This window comes from Pseudopodoces humilis, chromosome 3, assembly GCF_049639895.1.
Source record: "Pseudopodoces humilis isolate 2021_Gansu_Grassland_sample_001 chromosome 3, ASM4963989v1, whole genome shotgun sequence".
Classification (NCBI taxonomy): domain Eukaryota; kingdom Metazoa; phylum Chordata; class Aves; order Passeriformes; family Paridae; genus Pseudopodoces; species Pseudopodoces humilis.
Genome location: NC_142202.1, coordinates 101825899 through 101845203, shown reverse-complemented (window position 1 = coordinate 101845203; position 19305 = coordinate 101825899). Strand labels below are relative to the sequence as shown.

General features: G+C 36.8%; 1 protein-coding gene across 1 annotated transcript in view; it reads left to right on the top strand.

The window, feature by feature from the left end:
• NBAS (NBAS subunit of NRZ tethering complex) overlaps positions 1 to 19305 on the top strand; it is a 161626-nt gene that overhangs the window by 71451 nt on the left and 70870 nt on the right. Inside the window, exons 36-40 of the mRNA XM_005521850.3 lie at positions 5274 to 5441; positions 6031 to 6144; positions 6380 to 6503; positions 11491 to 11567; positions 12105 to 12242. Coding sequence (XP_005521907.3) covers positions 5274 to 5441; positions 6031 to 6144; positions 6380 to 6503; positions 11491 to 11567; positions 12105 to 12242 — 621 coding nt within the window. The remainder of the gene's footprint in view (positions 1 to 5273; positions 5442 to 6030; positions 6145 to 6379; positions 6504 to 11490; positions 11568 to 12104; positions 12243 to 19305) is intronic.

The window sequence follows — 19305 nt, the reverse complement described above, 5'->3', positions numbered from 1 at the left end:
TAGGGATTTATAGCTTTTTTCATTTCTTGGAATGACACAGGAGGAACCATAGCCAAAAAGTTACTCACTGTATAACTTATCCTTTGTTACAGACATCTGCAGTGTTAGAAAAGCAATATATTCAATAACTCCGTTTCTCTGACCTCACTGAATCCCATAACTGCAATCCATGTAGTTACACTTCATCTAATTCCTTGTGCTTCACCTTCATTGTCACAGAATTTTAGTTTCTTTAAAGAAAAAAAAACAACAAACTGGAAGATTTTTCTTGTATTCCTTTCATTTTTACTTATATCCTGATTAATTTATAGAATCCTTATTTGAGGAAATTGAAAAATGTTGTTCTTCCTCACTTACTGATACCTTTTCAAATTGGTGCTCTAAGTTTTCTTATCTTGACTTGATTAAAGTCTGGCATACATGTGTTTGGGCATCACTTTTTCTATTGCATTCAAAATACCAATCTGTAAGCATATCAGGTTTGCTTTTTAAACCTTTAGTGACCTTATTCTGTCCCTCTTACTTTCACCTAGCATTGAATTATTAGTCTCCATTACCATGCCTATATGCCAACCAGCATCACTAGCTGGTTATACTTCTTTATCAGTTTTTTCTTGGTGAGCTCTTCCCTAGAAATTTCTAATAAAATTTCATTTTTATTAAATTTTTCCTCTAAATTTTTTCCCCTAAAACTCATAGAAATGTTGATAGGAGCTGGCTATATATATATACATACACTGCTTAGAAATAGTTCATTTAAAGTTGCTGTCATGTTGGCTTCAGCATAACTTTTGTCCAAATTTTTGGTGGTCCTACTCTAAAAGAAATGCATGAATGCTGAGATAAAGATGCACGTCACTATTCTGTAGGAGCTAATGCATTTGCACAAGCTTTGTGTCAGCTTGTCACTGTTGTTTGAACTCCTGGAATCCATTTGAGAAGTTATTTTTTGGAAGCTGTGATGATTCCAGTGTACCAGATTGTTTTTAAGCAAAATGTTAAGTTTCACCAATCCCCATCCTTTTTACTGCCTCATCCTTTTTACTTGTGTGTGCTACAAAATGCCTACACAACTAATCTTGTGCTTCTCAACTAAAATATCTTGGTGAGAAGATTATGGTCTTGATTAAGGAAAAGCCTTTCAGAATATTAATGATAAAATATTAAATTCAAATGAAATGCTTAGTCATGAGATGCTGTGTTGTGTGTAAGCACAAAACAGTATTAATCAGTTGCCTTGTAAGTGAGCTGTGACTTTGTTAAATCTGCATAATACTTAAAATATGTTTACATCTGTTATAAATCATTATTTTTTACATATCTGAATATGAAAGCATAATTACTGTAAAGTGGCACATCAACCCAAGAGAAATTAAGTTTGAAGTTTTTTGAAAATTAACTCTATAGAAAAGCAGATGTATTTTCTAGAGGAGAATATATTCAAATTATAAGAATGATTTTCTTAAAGGCTTCTTAAGGAAAAGAAAATTTCTGATTAACAGAGCATTAGTGCCTTTGCTTTTCCAGTTCTCCCAAGCACTATATCTGGGAAAAGACAGGATCTCTTAGAACATTTGTTTACATTAAATTGGTAGGTCATACATTTTTATCACAGTTCATTAGAAATTATTAGAGAATCATGATCAGTCATCCTATTGTCCTTTAGCTGCTGCCCCAAAATGTCGAGTCCTCTGTCAGACCTGCAGATGTTAAAGCAGCTGTCTTAATTACTGCTGTATATCTCAGGCAGTCATCAAAGGCTGTGTTTCAGCAGCTGAATCAAATGCATTGTGTCTGCTTAAGGCTGGGTTACTTCTTTGTTTCCAGTGATGTTATGGCCCTAATAAGAGCCTGAACATTCAGTGACTCCTGAATATTAGTGTTGTCATCTTGAGCTGAATCTTTTCCATAGTCTCTCATTTAGGGTGTGGTTGTTTCATCATTGCATAACTGGAGTTTTCACTTTGACTGGTTCATAGCTGAAACAGACATTGAAAAAAAAATACAAAATACCCAATATAAAACCCTCCAAGGCACAAAAACGTAGACTCTACACAAATGTAGAATTCAGAAAAATGTAGATTCTACATTAATACTTATGTAAGAGACTATTTTAAATTCCTGTTTGGCAATGGAAGTACCGAAAAGGGAAAAGGAAGACCTAATGTGTGATGCTCTGTTTTTGAGCAGACTGTTCTATGTCATTGCATTTCCTTCATAGTCTTGACATATAATGATTCTTAACATATAAAAGTGTATGCAGTGTATAGTTTTTGCCTGTTTTAATCCTTGCACTTTAATTAATTGTCATTAAAGACCAAAAGCAATCCTAAAATCTGTGCTGCTATTCTAGTTTATTACTGTCTTTTGTGTGGCTTGTCACAAAAACAATTGGCTTTGTTATTTGTCCTCCCGTTAGACTGTTTGGAGTTATAAAAGCATATGTGGGAGCAAAGGTATATGTATATAAATACATGCTGTATATATATATATATGTTCAAAAATATCTGTTTAGAGCAACTTGATAATTCAGAATTTGGTTGTCTTTTTTATACCATTTAGATTGAAGCAGATTTTCAATCTACTAATTTGGCTGCTGTTTAATAAGTTGTTCTTGCTTTATTATTTTGATTTTAATCAGAAGTGCTTACTTTATAAAGGATGTCAGGAAGAATTAATAGAAGAAAATAATTTCCCCCAAACTGTAACTTCTCCCTAAAGATACAATAAAACTATACCTTTAAAGTTGTCTTCTTGAGATGAGTTCTCCAACCTTACTTAACTTCTTTTGTGAGAGATAGATTTGGGATAGCAAAAAGTTGTAACCTGGCTCCAGGTACAGAGTAAAATGGCTTTCTCAGAAAACAGAATCTCTGTTTGGGCTGAAAAAACTATAATTACTTGTAAGAGTTGAAATTATTTTAAAACAAAAGTTAGTAGAGTTTATCTGATAGCAGTAGTGCCATAAGCATTCACGCCCGCATACAAGTTAGCTCATTAATTTTCACACTGCTGAAGGAGGTTGATTTAAAGAAATTGTTTTGCTCAAATGTAGTTGACAGCTTGGATGGGATTTTTTTTTTTTTTCTCATTCTGTTTTGGTTTGGTTTAGTTTTAGTTTATTTTTTCTCCATGAAAATTCAGCTAGGTGTTTTGCAGCATCTACTTGAAAATGGTGGCAGAGAGGAATTAATATTAGTATGTAACATTTAAAATAAATTATAAAAAACTGTCTTACTGAGTACTTAAAGTGGTTTCTTTAAAAAACACATGAACAAGAAATTCTCACCTCAGGCCACCAGACCTAGGATTTTCAGTTGGTTTTAATTTTTCAGAGCAGCAAAAATTCTGACAGGTTGCACTTGGCATGCACTTTCTTCATTTGGTGAAGTAAGAGCCGAAATTCTCAGTTTAGCCAGTTGGTTCAGTAGTGGTACATCTGTGAAATATACAGTATGATTTCATAAAAGATTAAAACAAATGCTGAAGGACTTAAGATGAACCTGCTGCTTAAATGGTCAGCTTGAGGCAGTAACTTATTGTACATTATAGTAAAAGGTACTAAAAATAAGGTTTTCTACATGAAATTCCACCTTATTGAAGCTGATACATTTTTCCTCTGAGATTACAGTGGGATGTATTTCTCTTTAGCATAACTTGGCATCCTTTGGCTCTCATATTTAAATTTTGTCATGAATTAATAAGTTGTAAAGTAATACTTCCCATGCAGTTATACAGGTAGAATTTTTCAATATTCTTCAGTGTACGGGGAAAATAATAGTAGAGTCGTTTGGGATAAACATATGGCAGTTAAAGTTTGCTATATGGAGGAAAACACTTGTTTTTATTGCAAAAACAGTGTGTTTATCTTAGTACACTAATTATATGTTTATGACTAATATGCACGCATTGTAAAGCATGCAATTAACACCAGCCTTTGAGAGCTGGAACAGCACAGATCAGACAACATGGGTATTATTGAAATACTTTATATGAGGAAGAGCTGGTACAGAGAGCCCCATTTGTCTCTACTTTAAAGAATGGAGTTATGTGTGAGTTCATACTAAGTTAAGGTATATGTCCATGTATTGCAGAAGCAGTTTTTGACTGAGAAGAGGTTGGGGTTCTTGGTAGTCTTTCAGACTGGCTGTTCTCAGTGTTTTGTGTGCCAGCTGCAGAATTTCAAAGCTTGATGATAATTTATCACTTGGTCTAGAGATGTATATTTGCATCTCTACCAATTCCCCCTATTAGGAATTCAACTTAATTAATGCTACTTCTGTAAAAATACAAAACTGTCTCTACTATCAGCTTTCTTGAATTACTGAAGATTAAGTTTATATACTTGATATGGCATCTTGCCAGAGCTTATCTGTCCCTATCACTTGGGCCTGCGCCAGGAGTGAGTCACACCCCAGGAGCAGGATGACCCCAGGTGTGACTAAAGCACTCGCTCTACGGCTTTTTGGCTGTCAGTCTGTGCTCTGAGGAGACAAGGACGAGAGGGAGGTCTTTTGCATGGGATAACAGAGGATTTATTGCTCTGGGGAATCTTGGGGGTAAAAGACAGAAAATGCAAGTGTGCAACAGCTGAAATATGGAGGCGGTTCAAAGGGAGGGTACAAAGCATCAGCTAATCAGAGATATCCTGGGGAGGGTAAAAGGCAGGGTTCACAAAATCATCATCCAGTGAGGGAGGTAATGGGGGAAGGTTGGGTCACGTGGACTAATCAAGCATTGAAGTTTAGGGGATTTCCAAAGTGGAATTCCAAGCATGTGGTGGGCCTAAGACAGAGACTCGGGGTAGATTGACAATGTGGGGTGGGAGGGTCTCAGTCGGACCAAACCATCAACTTACGTAATAACAGAGCATACCATTAACAAGAAACACACTGCAATAACTCCATCCTCTGATTTGTAGAAAGGTGATTATTTTAGTGGAAAAGTGGAACTAATAATAAATTAGTTCATTTATGCAGAACATTGTCATTATAAACTTTGGAATTAAAACCAGTTCTGTCTGTGGAAACAAGGGGTGATAAATGAGTAAGGGGCCAAATGTTCTACTGATCACACCGCTTACTTCACAGTGAAACTCCTAAATCACTTTTAGTTTGTCTTTATTTTTGGCAGCTGCTATCTGAATTAATGATCATTCAAATGTATTTTTAATATAGTGTGCCTGAACTCTTAATGCATTTGTTTGGCTTTAGGGCATTAACCTAATTATAGCCAGAGTCTAACCCTTGCATTGTGTGTTGGATATATCACAGGATGAAACTGACGTCTCCTCTGGCCAGTCTGCCGATTTGTTGTACTGGACGACATCCAAAACCATGAAGGTGTTGTCCAACACAACTCTGACTACCAAAGCCATGCTGCATGCTGTCAGTGATGGGCAGTGGTGGAAGAGATCATTAACTTATCTGCGGCCATTACATGTAAGGGATTGCTGATGTGGCTCCAAATGTTTACACAGTTGTGATACATTAATGTAAAAACTCAGCTCCTTTGTGGGACCTGATAACTGAAGGCCTCAAATCAGTAAATGAACTAAAGACATCACAGAACTGTTTGAAATCCCAGTGAAGGAAGGGGTCTAAAGCTGTTTTCTAGTCCATTTTGTCCTGTTTTCTTACCATAGTGTAAGAAACCCTAATTGAAATTTGGTGGAACTCTAAAACTTTGGAGAAACAAAGAAGAGTAAATCCCACTCTTTAAATACTGTCATCTTGTATTCAAAACTGTTCCTTTTCAGTTTGTCTTTTCTACTTACTCTATTTCAGTGAATTTTCTGTTTGTGATACTGTTTTTTCTGATGCTGCTTTTGAACATGATTCTCTTTCCTTTTTTAAGAATACTGGACTTCATTCAGAACTCGTTTATGTAAGACTCGTTTATGTACTCTTTTCCTACTCTCCACTGAATTCAATGATCTTTTCATTTACAGTTGTTTCCCTTCTGCACAGTGTTTACAGAATTTTTATGAGCTTTTTTACAACTAGGCTCAACTATACTTATTTTTCCTAGGGCCAAGAATTTGGAGGTGTATTAAAAAGTGGGCCTGGAGAAAATGCTTCTGTGGAAAAACAAGGCTGTCATCCATTTTATGAATCTCTAATTGATGATCCATATGTTGCAGAAGTAAGTTACAGTTGCAGAACTCTGCAGTTTTTGTTGAGATCTTATAATCAAGTAAAAGTACAGAGTTTTTGATTATATGTGTGACTTGAAATTCTGTGCCATAGTAGGAAAAAATCCTGAATTTAACAAAGGAAAGCAAATGGAGGAGCTGAGGTAGGCAATAGCATGTGATGCAAGTGATCCAAATGACAATGCAGGTGTGGAGTGCATATGTCATGTGTCTTTTTACTTCCAGTCTGAAGTCAGCTATGGAACATACCAGAACAATTCCTTGGAAACCTTTGCTGAGGTGTTGCTGAGAACAGGGAAACTTGCAGAAACAAAGAGTAAAGGAAAAGACCTCCTTCCAACTACAGAAGGTATGGACATATTGCATATATTCACTCCATATATAGTAAATACAGAAGTGTCTGTGGGTGGGTTTAAGTGTGGAGAATTGCACAGAATGATCTGAAGTATTGTTTGGGTGTTCTGCATGAATTGTGATCTGGTTCAACAGTTCTTGTTGATAAGAAGTCTTGTTAGAAGTACCTGCAGTTTTCAAAGGAATCGGTGATTTTAAGAGGAGTTGCTCAGCAAAGACTAGAAAAATGAAAGTTGTCTTTAAATAAGCAGAAAGTATTATTTGGGGGTTGGCAATCATAGGAGGAATTGAAGGTTTTGTGAATATTACCATGTACAGGTAATGGGAATTTGCAAGCCAGTGTGAGTTATTTCTCTGTATGCCTGCGTATTCTGTTGGTCAGATTCTGTGCCACTGTGTATCCAGGTTTCAGTATTGCAGGTTCATTGTAGTATTTTATTTGCCAATTAATGCTTAACTACAGCTTCTGGAATCATCAGAACTTCTTGTCTTCTTCCCAAATGTCTACATGTTGAGGTTATATTTAATACTTTCTTAACTGAAGCAATTTCTCTTTTTAAAAAAAGACAAATGACAAAAAACCACCTGTGGTTGTTTACCTTTCCTTTTGGATGTCTCCTACTGGTTTAAGAAATTAACTGTTTAAATATTTACACGCTAGTGTCTTTTGAAGGAAGTTATGTGTATTACACTTGACTTGTGGTAAATTCTATAATGAAAAATGAGCATATTAAATCACTTGCTTTATGAGAAGTTTCAAGACAGGTTTTCTTCATAAGCCACACATTTACTTAAACTGTTTCATGAAAACCAGCATATTTGTTTTACAAGTATATGATTCAGTAGTTTGAGATATGTGGTATTTGTGCAGATAACCTGTGTAATTCTAATAGAACAACATTGTGAATCAGAAAACGTTAGCAGCAGCTTGTATAAATTGGGGGTGTGTATGTTTTGTTCTTTACATGCTGTCTTAATGCAGAAAAATCCTTTAAAATCAGTACTTAAAATCTTATTTGTTACATGCTGAATGTCCATAGGCTTTTAGCTTTAATTCCTGTGTCTTAAAGGGCAGGGGGGAAGGATTAAAAAGTATTCATTGCTTTCTTAGGAAAATGATTTAATTGGCAGATCTGTGGTAATAGTTCCTGCTCAAACTTGAGTGATTGGAACTGATTATTTACAATTCAGTGGCTGCTTTTGAAATGGAAATTTCAGTGCTGGAGACTTTTGCTTGAAGAAGAAAAGAAATTTTAGATTTTAACTTCAGTTTTTGAGCATCTGTCTCCTTCCTCTTAAGTGCGCAGCTTAATGTTTTTGCCATTTAATGCTTCTCTTCCACCACTTCTATAGTCAGAGTTTTACTTAGGAATCCCTCCAGCTGTGCTCTGAAACAGAGTTCTTTGTTTTCTTCTGGAAAAATGGGGTGTTTTATTCTGGACTGCTGTGTACTACACCTTTTGGTAGCCAGTGAACTGTTCTTACACATAAGTGTAACAGAGCTTTCTGTAAATAATTGGATTAATAATTTGCTATTCGTGATGTGTTTTGCCCTGGATTAATAGTATTGGATCCCACCTGTTCCCCCTTCTTAAAGCTTTGCTTTGTCAATTCTCATGAAAGTCTTTATAATGAGTTAACATGTTCAGGATTGTGTAGCTTGAAAATGTGCATGTTGATAGCACACTGCTGAAGTTTAAGAAACCACACAGATATGAATCCCACTTATTACTCTGCATTTTTATCATTTTCTGACTTCCTGCATGTTTTTTGGAGGATTTTGCCATACAAAACTTGAATGCTAATATGAGGTGTCAGCTACTGTGCTGGTCTAGTAACTGCAAGCATAGCGTATTTCAGTTGATTTTTCTGACAATTTTGAGTCCCAGCTGTTTGCTTCTAGCTGTCTTCTGGGACAGCTACAGCAGCAGGTTTCAGCTCCATCAAAAGAACTGAAGAACCTGACGGGAGATACAGTTTAGCAAAGAAATCTTCATTGTACTTGGCACCTTGTCTTGGGAGACCTTGGAGTAGGCATCAGTCTGTTTACTATGACAGTGCCATGTGCAGTGTGAGAGACTGGCTAAGCACTTACCCCACAGACAGTGTGCATCATCCTTGAGTTAGAATGGTTTGGGTTGGAAAAAACTTCAAAAATCCTCTTGTTTCAGCCCTGCCATGAGCAGGGACGCCTTCCACTAGACCACGTTACCCAGAGCCCCATTCAGTCTGGCTTTGAAAACCTCTGTAATAAAACTCAAGATATTTTTCAGCTTTTGTGGATTTGGTAGTGTTACAAGCCTTGGACCTTGACTTTTCTTGTCCTTGCTATCTGGATGTAGGTGATAAACTGAGTATTTGCAGGTGAAATGGTAACACTCATCTCCCTGGGTCCCGTAAAGCACTCCTTCCTCAGCTGTGGGCTGATAGTGCACCCAGACTTGTTGGGCTGAGGCTGTGTTGTGCATCTCTGTTTAATTGGGGTTTTCATTCTCTATAGGCCTTAGGGAGGCCATTGGTCAGGAGGTTGAAGATGTGATTTGAAACGATGGCTGTATGTCCTTGTAACCAGATTAAACTCAGAGTAATCTCAAGACAGTTGGGCATACCTATTAATCCTCTGGGGTTTTAGAGCAAATAATACCTTAATGTTCCCCGTGATTTTGTATTTACTTGTACATATGGCTGTTTTACTGCAGTATACACTTCTAAGTTTATTAGGATTTCATCATGGACTAAATGAACAATTGAGGACTCAAAGCAGTTTTTACATTTTTTTCAGAGGAAAATCCATGGTACATGAAATGAAACTTTCTAGGTATTGAGAAATTCCAGTTTTCACAAATAAACCATTTTTTCAATACTTAGCCTCTCAAACAAGCTTGTGGCATAAAGACCTGCAGAGGAAATGAAAATATTTGTAAAATAAAAATATTTTTGTGTTTTCCTGAGAAAGTTGTGCTTGTGGGACAGTAGGGGGAGACAGCAGCATTGGCATTTTGCTTGTCACTGCCTGCCCTCCCTGGTTTGCCAACCCTGTAATGTCTAATCCCTCTGGCAAATTCCAGATTTGGCAGTGGTCTGAAATGACATTAGGTTTCTGTAAATTTTGTGAAGATACATGACAAGACAATGTCATCCTGCTAATATCTGGAGCCTGTGATTTGAATTCAGCCCTGTTATACTGCAGAGGATTCTTGTAGGGCTTCACTGGGAGGCAGAAAGCTGTATGAAATTATTTGTTAATATGTGGATATGTAAAGTGGACATCTGAGTATGGATACATAAAACTCTCTCATGAACACACTAGCATGCAGAAAATTTATTGAATCAGTACAGAGGAATTTTTTTTTTCTCAGAAGTTATGAGAGTAGAGGCAGTTCTTTCTTCTTAGGTATGTTCTGGCACTTGGGATGCCATTGTGTCACTCTTGATGCAAAACTGTGATGAAAATCATTGTTTTCTGACCCTGTATTGGTGCTGCATTCTTTGTAATTATTGTCCTAATGGTGAAGATCAGTTTTTGCAAGTGTGCCAATTGTCATGTTGAGGATGTTAAGTTGGAAGAGAACCCATAATTTATTGTGTATTCAAGAGGCTTTACTAATATTAACTCTCCAAAGACAGGGAAAAGAGAGCAAAGCTGAAATTCTTCCTTCCCTTATCTTTTTTATTTTTCTGTTTAACTAGAGGTGGTTGTTGTACTTGTCATTAGAGGAGGAACCAGCAATCTTCATCAAGATTTTAATATTAGATATTTCTAGAATTCTTACTGTCTTTGCTTGGACAGCATACAGGTTATTTAGAGTGTAGCAGAAACAATCTGTCAGCAGCAAGAAGCTGTCTGAAGCACAGTAAAAGCCATCTGAAGCATAAAGGATAGGTGCTGTTGGATAGGCTTATGTGGCAGCCTCTGTGATGACTTGTCACATGGAAATTTAGTGTTTGTATCTGGCTGAGGGCCAGCATGTAAATCCACTTCAGGCTGATGGCAAATTAATGATAATCTGAAAATTGTAATTGGTCATTCAAGCCTTTTGTAAGTCATTCTTTGGAACAAAGAATTCACTGGGGGAGTGTGTGTAAAGTAATTGGGTTTTTACCAGAATGCCCCTGAGAGAATTGTTTTTTCCGTGTTGAGAATGACTTTTTTCAGCAGAAAGCCTGTTTTGATATTCGGACATTACATAATGTGGAAATACAGGTGTTTGAGACTTCCTTGAAATAAACCAAGAGTTAAGTTGCTAGAAGATAGCTTCTTCCTATTGAAATAATATTGATAACATTAGCAATAATGTAATCTACAATTATGGAAACAATCCCTCCTCAAGTTTGATATTTATAATATAGTAAAAGCAGGTGGTTTTTGTGTCACTTTTACCAGAAGTATATGTGTTTATAATCAGAATACTTATCCTTTGATGAATTTATTTCAGTTGCTGTAGTACTGATAATTTGTCTTCAGTATTTCGCAGAACCTGGTTTTGGTGTTTCTTATGACACTTGTGGCTTTTTGTTTCTATTTTTAATTAAGGCAGAATTTTTCTATATGGTTTATTTTGTTCAGTGATAAGGGAATTTGAGCTCAGGCTTGAAGAGAAGACATTTTGTACCATTCCTCTTCTTGGTATCTTCAAACCCTTACAGCATTACATTACTTCCTTGATATTGCAAGCAAAATATTTAGTTCTTGGAAATCAGTACAGGTGGCTTTGTTTAGCATCTGTTGCTGCATAATCTCATTCTGCTTTGGTTAATGCATCAAACACTTTGCCTGGAAGTTAAGGTGAAGCTGTGCTGCAGTTTAATTATACATTATCTCTTTCTGGATTGTGCTGATAAAGTGTTTAATTAAGTGTGTCTGGAGTGCTTCAAGCTAGTGTCTAATAAAATATAGTTGCCCTGAAAACATTTCATTTGCTAGCTCTCAAGGCCAAATGGTCAGTAATCCAAACTTTGTGTCTGCTCCCTCTGTGTTGCAGTTCTGCTACAGCTGGCAAGTGATGCTTTACCAAAGGATGCAGCCTTGTCTCTTGCTTACCTCCTTGCATTACCACAGGTACGTTGATAGGGGCTTTGTATTGCCAGGCAAGTTTGCCAGAAAAGACTATTCGTAACATTCAGAATTCTACTAGAAAATTTAATTTCCTTAAGATTTTAAAATCTTAAGTGTTTGAATTCATTTTAATACACATTTTTACAGATTGGGCTGGTGCATGTAAAGGAAACTGAACAAATGCCATTGGCTGGTCCATTGAGCATGGCACTGGTGAAAAGACACATTTTCTTACTTAAAATAGAAGTTGGGCCACCAGACTGACAATTCTAATTCAGAAATGTGGATAATAACCTTGTGGTATAGAAGCAGCAGTAGTGTAGTTGGAAAAACATTTTGGTTAGTGATTGTGCAAGGGGAAAAAACTACCATAATGTAGAATTATCTTTATGTGTGTGGGTTACTGATTTACATCTGTGCCAGAAAATCATAGTCAGAGCTATTTCTAAATGACAGCAAGTAGCTTTTTAGAAAGTTTGTACACTTAATGTTGTATGCTTGCTAATTCTTTCATGCAAATTAATGCTTTCTTTCTTCTAGGTGGTAGATGCCAACAAATGCTTTGAAAAGCAATTACATTCTGCATTATCTCTCCAGCTGGCAAGTTATTACTATAGCCTGCAGATCTATGCTCGTTTGGCACCATGTTTCAAGGACAAATGCCACCCTCTCTACAGGGTTAGTACTCTTTTCTTTTTAAAGCCACATTCATTAATGTTCAGCATAAAAGCTATTCTATAAAGCTAGTACATGAGTTAAGCCTGTTAAGGAGCTGATCTGACTTACACTGTGAGCAGCCTGTTGGGTTATGCATAATTATTCTTCCACAGTGCTGTAAACAAACAAGTATTTGACAATATGTGGAAGAATTTTTGAAGCACGACATCAAGTGTCATTTTTAGGTAACAGCACTATCAGTCTTCAGCGTGGCTTATAGGCATTGAGCAGTAATGAGTATAACCTATTCTGTTACCTTGCAATACTATGTACAAGGCAATGTAGTACTTCCCAGGAAAAGTGAAGAGTCAATTTCAACAAGAACAGTGCTTTTTAGAAAGTTTCCATAGCCTCCCCTAAGGTGTGTTGGATTGTATTTCAGTTTATGTATGGTGTTTTGAAAATTCATCCTCATTCACTGAGGAATTTTTTTATTTCCTTTGATGAGTTTCTGGTTTTGGAATGGTGCTACTTTCCCCATTCTCCATTGCCAGTAGTTAAAGCAGTTTGATGGTGAAGTCTGTACTAAATGGAAGAGGTAACATACAAAAGTTTAATAGGGCACCAGTTGTCATTCTTACTGAGGTACCTGCATAAAAACTCCCATTTGCTCCAAGAAAGCATTTCTGAATTTATACCAGCTCTTTCTTTCTGTTCAGAAACTCTTTGGGCCGTTTGGGTTTCAGCATGTCGCTAAACTGCAGCTAAAGGAACACTTCTGGTCACAAGTTTTTGAAAATGAAGTAATCACCACTGTGGCATGAGAGAATTGTTTTTTTCTGTGTTAAGAATGACTCCTGATTTACAGCAGAAAGCCTGTTTTAATATTCTCCCAATTCTGCAATTAGGAAGCCTTTAATCTTCCTGCTGAGATGTTCATTTTACTGTCTTCTGCTTAGATGCTAAACGAAAATGTAGCCCACAACTTTAGGGCTTGCAAAATATATTGGTTGTGAAGAATTAAGTCATGTTTGTTAAAAAGCTTTCTTTGGTCCTGTACATTTTCCTGCTGCAAGACAACTTGTATGAAAAAAAGTTTGTGGGTTTTTGTGATTTTTTTACTTTAGCATTTTTAAGCAGTCCTATTTTACAGGAAGAACTAAGAAACCTTTGGAAAGCATAAGTTACAAGAATGAGGACAGAGATGTTAGAACTATTTGTACTCCCATTGTCATTTCTTAAGGAAAGTCTTAGCAGTGGCACCATGTAGTTTTTCTCATAACTGTGATTTGATCTTTGGCTGATCTTTAGTTCCATCTTGGTAAAATGCTGTATGTGACTGTGATAAATACTGGATTTCAAGTTGTTTGCTAGAAAGAGTAGGTTCTGTGTTTAAGCTACTCTTAAACAATGGCTTTTGAAAACAATTATATAAGAAGATTGAGTGAAGAGCGCAACAAAAAAAGGAAAAAACCCACCGAAAGTCTAGTAAGAAAACAACATTGGCAAATACTAATTTATAATTCATTATTACTAATTCCAAGAGTATTGAGTGAAGGAATGTCATTGAAATAGAAAACAAGAAATAGAAACAGATACTTTTCACCAAAATAAATGCAATTTTTTTTTTCCAAAAACCCAAGCCAAAACCCTAGACTTAAATGGCTAATTTATATGGTGAATCAGATATCTGTTTAAATTTACATCTTAAATGCTGGTAGTAAAGAATGGGTCCACCTGCAAATTGGTTTCATCAATACCATTCTGTCCATGGGAATAGATCTAGCCATGGGTTTTGAGGCTTATTTTTGTGTTCCCTAAGAGTTGTGTGGGAGGAAAAGAAAATGGATCTCAAACCTTTATGAACATGTTACACTCAGCTGGAGGTGTCATTCCATAGTAGATTGTTTTCCTACTCATGTCACTGGAGGCTTGTATCACCTTTATCTCGTGGCTCTTTGTGAAAGGAGAAGTGCACCCCTAGGTCCTTTACCTGCCTCAAAGCTGTACATCATTCTTAGAAGGTGTGTGAGTGCATTTTTGTGGGTGAAGGTGTATAGCCAATCCCTGTTTTCCCCCATTCTCACTCTTTACATGGTCAGTAATGATGTAAATCAGACACTTCAGCTACATGCTCAGAAGGTGAATCCTCAAGATCATAGAGCATTTATTTCAGTCTACTAGCATCTGAGTCACAGTAGCTGTGATTTTTCTAGTCCAGTAAATCAAGTATATAGTTGGAAAACTATCTGAATTTAAAGGAAACTGTATAGTAGAAAAGTCTGCACAGCCTGGATTTCTCATTTTAAAATGACATTGTTTGAAAAGAGTTCATAAGTACCTGTGGCAGAACAGGAGAAATGTTGGTAGAATGGAAATGTCAGAGCATAATGTTACAAAGATAATGGGGAACAGGAGGAGAGCTCCTCTTCCATTGGATAGGATATACTTTCAAGACTTGCTAGTTAGTCAAGAAAGATATTTTGAAGGAATGATTGGGTCCGTTGTATGAAGGCTTGTTTATTTTTTTGTTTGGTTGTGATGTGAAATACTGACAGCTAATATCTGTGCATCAAACCAGAATCATAAATTGTCAGAAAGTCTCAGTATCATTTTTTGTACTGTTGATGCCCAAAAGGAGATATTCTTGATAATTTCAGTTCTTGGTGAAATTACTCCTTTGCTTTAAGAACAAATAAAGGGATTTGGCTGTAAAATATTGCTTAAATTTTGTGCCCAAGACAATTTCAAATTTTAGTCGTTATAATAACATAAACATAACAGTCACAGTTGAAGGCATCTGAGCTATATTGCTTTCATGTCCTGAGAATTGTGTTAAAGGAGCTCTCCAGCCTAAGAAAACTGCAGATAAAGGTCAGAAGAACAGAACGAAATTTCCAGAAATGGACTGTGTGTGGAATGTACTGGTATGAGAAGACTACCCTTTGAGGACCTATATTTATTTTTGGTTTAGGTCTGTAACAGGATGGGATTGACTTTTCATTGCAGCCCCTGTGGTGCTGTGCTTTTGCATTTGTGGCTAGAAGGATTGGTAACGTGCCTGCTTCAGGTCTTGCTGAGCCTTGCTTGCACAGCATCAAGGCTGTTGCCCCACTACCACTCTGATTCACCTTTCACTAATTCCTAGTCTTGATGAACAAGAAGAAAGGCTGTACAACTGATCAAGAATTTTGTTGGGTAATTCTTTTTCTTAGCAGCTTATCTGCTCATTTGTCCTATCCTGGTGATCTGATAGTTGACCAGAATAAATTATTTACTCTAGAAGGGAGTGAAAATGCTTAATTATCTTGAGGTTAATTAAAATGTTACGTTCCTGTCCTCATGCTAATACTCTGTTGCTGAGGTGTTTCTGTTGTTTTGAAGATGATTATTTTCCTGACCTCAGCTGAGGGGGCAAGCTTTTTCTTGGAGCATCAAATAACAGCCTCAACAAATACTGCTAAGTAGCATAGGGGAACAAGAATTTTGCACTCAATAGCAGATGAGGAAAGTTGCTGTTAGGAGAAAATTATTAGTTTTTTTGTTTTCTTCCCTTGTATGTTACTTTTCATTCAAGAAGGTGAGTTTGATTCCTGTCCTTTCCTGCATTGCAACTGATGATAAGTTGAACTGGTAAGCTCAGAGATTCTCCTTAATGATGTTTCTCTTGTTTTGTTGCCTGGAATTGGTGAAGAAGCTGGGAGTTCAGCTCCACACAGTTAAATAGCCTGTTACGTATTTAGCCACTATATGACAGGGCACTTTTATGCACTGAACTTGTGCTCTGTGCACTTAATCTACTTCCCTTTTCTGTTCCTTGCTGCTTTGGAAGGTCTCTATCAACATCTCTAAGAGTCAGAATTAGGTCAAAAGGGGAGTACTCTGAACTTGGGATGAAATGTGTAGAAATTTCTGTTGGTCTGTCAGGATTTCATTCTGCTGGCTTGACCTGGCTCCCAAGATGTTTTGTTGCTTGTTTTTATGAGGTTGGTATAAATTATAAATATGAATCCAGACAACTACAACTCCCAGCAATTGTCCGTATGCTACAGCTTTATGTAGTATTCCAAATACAGGATGTTGAAAATAAAGACTTAATTTGAAATTGAAATTGAAATAAAGGCTGCATACAGGAAAAAGGCAGGGAGGCAGATCTACTGCATCTGATAACAGATGTATTACTCACACTACATGAGGACTTAATGGCTTTAATCTGGCACCCTAGTGCAGCTAAAGATTGAGTCTCTACATGTGAAGTAATCTCTAAAAATCTCTTATTGGAATGCCCATTAAATGGTTGCATGTTGGTTTTCATATCCTGTCACATTCCTAAATTATGACTTCAGCTTACTAGAGATAACATACACATTTTTAATCTCAACTTGGATTTATGTACATGATGTTTTTTACATTTTTGCAGTCTTGTTTTGTTTTGTCTGGACATTCAGCTTTCCATTCATAAATGCAATGGATAGCTGCAGATGGTAAAATGGTAGTGCACTTTATTTTTGGCCTATGATGGACTTAAAACTTGGGGTTTTAAAGTCCTGATTCAAGCCCTCATCTTCTGCCCCTCTTTCTTTTTTATTTGTGACGCTGAAAACTAACAAGTTGCATTTGGCAGTATAATTTTCCCCTGTTCTTTCACTGTTGGAAATTTCTGTTGTATGTTCTACATCAAGTTAACTTTCTTTGCTGGTCTTTGGGTTGCTCCACTTCTCTTTCATGCTGCTGTTTTGCCTAATACTTCTTATTATTTCATATCCTACACTGCTTGCTTACACATGTTCAGGTACTGGTACTCATTAACACTTGGTGGGTGAATCTGTTTAATTTGAGGTATGCTTTTTTCCAAGTCAAATGCATAGTTAGAAAAGCAAAACCGGACGAAATGAGTGTATAATTACTTGAATTTATGTTTTGCTATTCTCTCTACCATTGGTCTTCCTTCATGTGTGTAGAGTCCGTGATGGAGAGGAAGACCAGGGAAAAGGAGGGCAGTGGCAGAAGGCACCATGAATGGGACTACAAGGCAGACTAACAGCTGATTTGGGGAGAATTCAAAACCCTAGTATCATTCTCTAGATCATCAGTAATGGATTCTGTATAAAAGTGATCTCAAAACCTGCCTCTGCAGGACTTGCTGTTGACTTTCCTCTCTGAAAAGTGATCTCCAGGCTTCTATCTCCTGTTTCACCAGATTTCAGTTAGTGAAAGAACAATTCTTCCAATCCATTAATAAGTTAAGCTTTCTGGCTAGACTTCAGTGTGAAAACTTGTGAAAGTATTTTGCAAGATTTCTGTGTATTTGATTCCCTTTGTCCGTGTGCTCTTTGATAGCCTCATAGCCCTCCAGCCAGTGAACAGAGCCCATGCTGATTTTTTCCCATCAATCTCTTAATGCTCAGTGCTATATTTATTATATAATTTGCTGTCTTACTGGGGATGGACATTTGACTTGCTGGGCTACAATCCCTATGAAGATCCTTTTTACATCTTATTTTTTTCAGATGGAATTTGTACTCTGGCATGTTATTTTTACAAATGTTTGTTGATGCACTTTGGCCTGCCATTTAACATTTTAACATTTAACACATTTGTGTTCTTTCAGAGGTATGAATGCCAGCTGGTCATGGTGTGCAAGTGCATAACTGACACCTTCCAGATTCATCTAACTCGCATGCTCCTCTGAACTCTCTCCCCACACCTTCAGCAGTGAGGGCTGACACAAAAATCCCATGATTTCTACTGCTATGGACATACCCATGAGTGCTTCTTCCACACCTTTTCTCTGTGGGATCCTGCCACTTCTGTTGCTGGCTTCCTGATTTTGAGCACTTTTCAGAACTTTTTCTATCAGCTTTACTATTCTTTATAAAACCATGTTCCTCATGCTTTTTTAGGACTTATAATTTCCTTTCTAGGTTGTCATATTTTGTGAGTTTTCCTCATTGAGTTGCTTATTGTTCAGTGATGTCTCAACACATAATCACACATTTTGTAAATCAATGAATATCTGAGCTAACAGAAATTGAGAACTACTAAACTGTGGTGTGTTGAAAGTCTTACAGCTCAAGTAAGCTCTCCTGAAGTACCAGCCGTTGTAGCTAGTTTTGAACATGTGGTATGAAACCTGAAAAACTAATACAGCAATTAGGGACATTGAAGCCAGATTCTGACAAGTAGTTCCTTTTGTTTGTGATATGTTTGATATAGATAAGCCAGTGTTTCACAGATCCTCATCTTTCTTTGTTAAGCACAAAGCATGACAAAGTATTGCCATTCTTAGTTGGGACCAAATAATATTTAGGTGACACAGAAAAGACCTATTAAATAGTTGTTGCGCCCATTCCCCTGTTTTGTTTCTTCAGGATAAAGTGTACTTATGAAATGTGTTGCTTAGTCTTATTTCTGTTTCTCAAGGGTCATATGAACTGTTCTGTCAAATCCTACTTCTGAAAGCAGAGCAAGTGTTGTTCTTTAGACAGATATTCAGAAATTTTCTTTTAGAAAAGAGGATCTTCAAACTAGCCTTTCATTTCAGCAGAGGGTTGAGGTTTAGCTTGCCCATGTTTCTCTGGAGACAGTTGTGATTTTTCATGCAAGGGAGATAGCTGTGATAAGTGCTAATGCTTTTCCTTCTCGTGAAGGGTTTTGTTCCTCTCTGGGAAACAGTACAAAGGTGACCAACAGCTTTTTGAAGCAGTCTTACCCTAGCCAAGCGGTTTTATATTCTCTTTTACATTCCTTTTCCAAACTTCTGTACCTGTTTACTCCAGTCAGTGAGCAACATGGATTTTGCAGGCAGCCTGCTTGAAATTTGCTAATCATCTAATAGCAAAGAATATTTTAGCAAAATTGTACTTATCTGGGTTGGCAATATAGGTTACTTTTCAACTGCTGAAGTTCCATCAGGTGTGAGAGTAGGCTTCTCCATCCCTTTTTGTTTTTTAAGTTGACTCCTTACTGGTGGGTTTGTTGGTTGGTTGTGTTAGTTGGATTTGGTTGGTTTGTTTGGGTTGGTGGTTTGTTTTTTTTTTATCTTGGAGAATTGAGGCTAAATGCTAGATTTTAAATGCTAGCC